Below are 2740 nucleotides of genomic sequence, written 5' to 3' on the forward strand. Positions count from 1 at the left end.
ACGCAGCTCCATGTCTCGCGCTCCACGTAGGCAGGTTATAGGTTTTTAAGTTTTTATTTGTGTTAAATTTTTATTTATGTTGTGCACTAACACTAATTTTAAGTATTCATCTTGTTACTAACATACTATGGGACTTGTCCTGAAATAAATGTTATTCATTCATTCATTTATTTGACTTCTGATTTCAACGATTTTACCAAAAACCGCGACCTAAAAACACAAACCTACCACGCGCTAATTTGCCAAAAAAAATGTATATTGATGACAACTGACACACGTTGACACTTATTGTTTAACATCAAACATCATGGTTGGATTTTATAGTGTTGTAACTTATACATTTTTAAACTTTACTTATGGTAGTGCACTCTAATATTAGGGCGGACGTGATCATACTAGGATGTAGTCTTCCTGGCATAGTTGCCGCTCATAAACTGAAGAAGACATTTGGAAAATCGATGGATATCGTAGTCTTAGATATGTCGACAGTTCGCAAGGATATCTCGAAAGGTAACGTTGCCTTTCAGGTAGATGATGACGAATCAGATGATGATGGCCCCGAAGAACCAGAATCGGTGAGTAAATTTGTCGACAACATCGCAAGAGACTACCTACTCAGCTTTTCCAGAGAATTCGGTTTACCCCTACCCGATGCAATAGCCAATCCTAAATTAGTGAGATCACCGCTAAACAAACTCTTTCAATATCTTGACGGAAGCACGGTTCAGTGCACTACTGACTTCCATAACTTCGATTACCTGAATGTGGTAGAGAGGTTTGAGTTGAATCAATATCAGGACCTACTCGACCAGAATGCTAGAGATTTGTTTCAACCAAGACGAGTCAACAGGGATGAAGAGCGAAGAAATCTATTGTACTTCGATAAAACTACGATGGAAAGTCATCTCTGCGATGCTCTGTTGTTTTCGAATTCGAGAGCAGTGATGAGGATGATGGTTCAACTAGTCTGTGGGGCCTCCTCGTACTCCGTGTCTGTCCTTTTTTACTTACACCAGTGCTACAGGACTTCAAGCATGAGGAACCATTTAGACGGAGCCAACACGAGGTTTCGCGAAAAGCTATTTGGATACTGCAGGAGACATTTCTCCAATAAATTGCAAAAAAGCGTAGCAGACATCACTGTGACAGCGAAACCCATTCAGAAAATTCGATCTTATTCCAATGAACAGGTTATTTTGGAAACCATTAAGGGAGAAACCAACTACATTTGCAATTTATTAGCAATGGCTCTGAGGCCTGATGAGTTGCTAAAGATAGCGGTTGAGGAGCAGTTTATGTCAAAGAGAGAAGCTGCAGTTATTGGTGCGATGCTACCTGGAAGAGTGATTAAATTCAGAATTCAGTATGAAAGGAACTTCTGGCAGAGTCAAGGATACAGCGGCGATATACTTAGTATGCGCGGTCCCATCGTTTGGACTATGGAGCGTCCCCTCTTGTCAACCAAGGGTGCGGAAACCAACGCAGGCTTAGTTGGGGTTCTGATAGTTAGAGACGGTGACAGAAATTCCAAGGATGCTGTGTTGGAGCAGCTTACGAATTTATTTGGAGAAGAAGCAGCCAAACCCCTTGTTTACAAAGAGAAAAACATTTCTGATATTTTTGTACCGCGCTGCGGGGATTACGTGGCTCTACGCAACCTGACATCCTCTATAAAACCTAACAGCGTAGTGGAGTGGGGGGCCCTGGACGTATTTGGGGAGGGCGACGTGGCAGCCGCATTAGAAGCAGGGCATAAAGCCTACTTGCATCTCTTGAGATGCTTGCGGCCACAAGCGACAACATTTGAAGACTTGGAACTGACCAGCTTACCAACGATCCTTGATGAAGGACCCCTTAGCCGCTCGATCCCGCGATTCAACTATATGAATACGATAAAGATGGTCGTATGTACCACAGCACTGCTCATAGGCATTAAACTAATACGATCTTATATGCAGAAATGAGAAACGTGTCCCGAAGACATTCGCGTTTGTTCGAGTAAGTAAAATATTGATAAATTAGTACGTGCTTTTTGTAAGTGTCATGTTGTTGTTTTTATTTGTTTTGTTATTTTTCTTTAGGTTTTTAGAATTTTTTTCATTAAAAAGTAAGATATATAATCTTTCAGTTTTGTTTTATTCTTACTAGAACGTACACGTAACAATTACTAGGATTTTGTTATGAAATTAATTTAGCGTAAAGTAATTTTATATGTTAGTTACTACATAGATTGTGAATCACCATCGTTTATCCAATCCAACAGTTATGCACTAGGTATGGTACAATTCTGAAGTTAAGCAAAACACGGAAACTCCTAATTTTAGGACAGCAAAAAAGCTCGAAGCTGAATTTAATAAAATACATAAAACCTGCTAAGAAACACCATCTTCTTGTCCAGACTGCAAGCCTCAATAATAATTATCTGGGACTAGATATTTACACGACACACGACAAATCAATTTGGATTATTTTGAGTCAACTCCACATTGACCGTGCGCCGTGACCTCCACCTCAGCAGCATGCAAAGTGTGTGCACACAGTCGAATACATGTAGCCTAACGCGGCCGGTCAATGTCACGGCGAGGCCGCGGTCACTTATGTGAACTGTGTCATCTCCACGCAAGTAGGTAACGGACTGGCTGCCTAGTTCACACCAGTTGAGGTCAGGCTTAGAAACCTTCAAAATCATATATCTGCTGCTAATGACGAAAAGGGGATGATTATTCGGAATTCGGAATCA

At 40.9% G+C, this 2740-nt stretch overlaps 1 protein-coding gene across 1 annotated transcript; it reads left to right on the top strand.

The window, feature by feature from the left end:
• The first annotated feature begins 294 nt into the window (after positions 1 to 294).
• Positions 295 to 2114, top strand: LOC134663048 (uncharacterized). The gene has a single exon (XM_063519341.1). It carries the CDS (start codon positions 357 to 359, stop codon positions 1962 to 1964), a length of 1608 nt encoding a protein of 535 aa, XP_063375411.1. The 5' UTR covers positions 295 to 356; the 3' UTR covers positions 1965 to 2114.
• Positions 2115 to 2740: the final 626 nt, after the last annotated feature.

Source organism: Cydia amplana, chromosome 4 (assembly GCF_948474715.1).
Source record: "Cydia amplana chromosome 4, ilCydAmpl1.1, whole genome shotgun sequence".
Lineage (NCBI taxonomy): Eukaryota > Metazoa > Arthropoda > Insecta > Lepidoptera > Tortricidae > Cydia > Cydia amplana.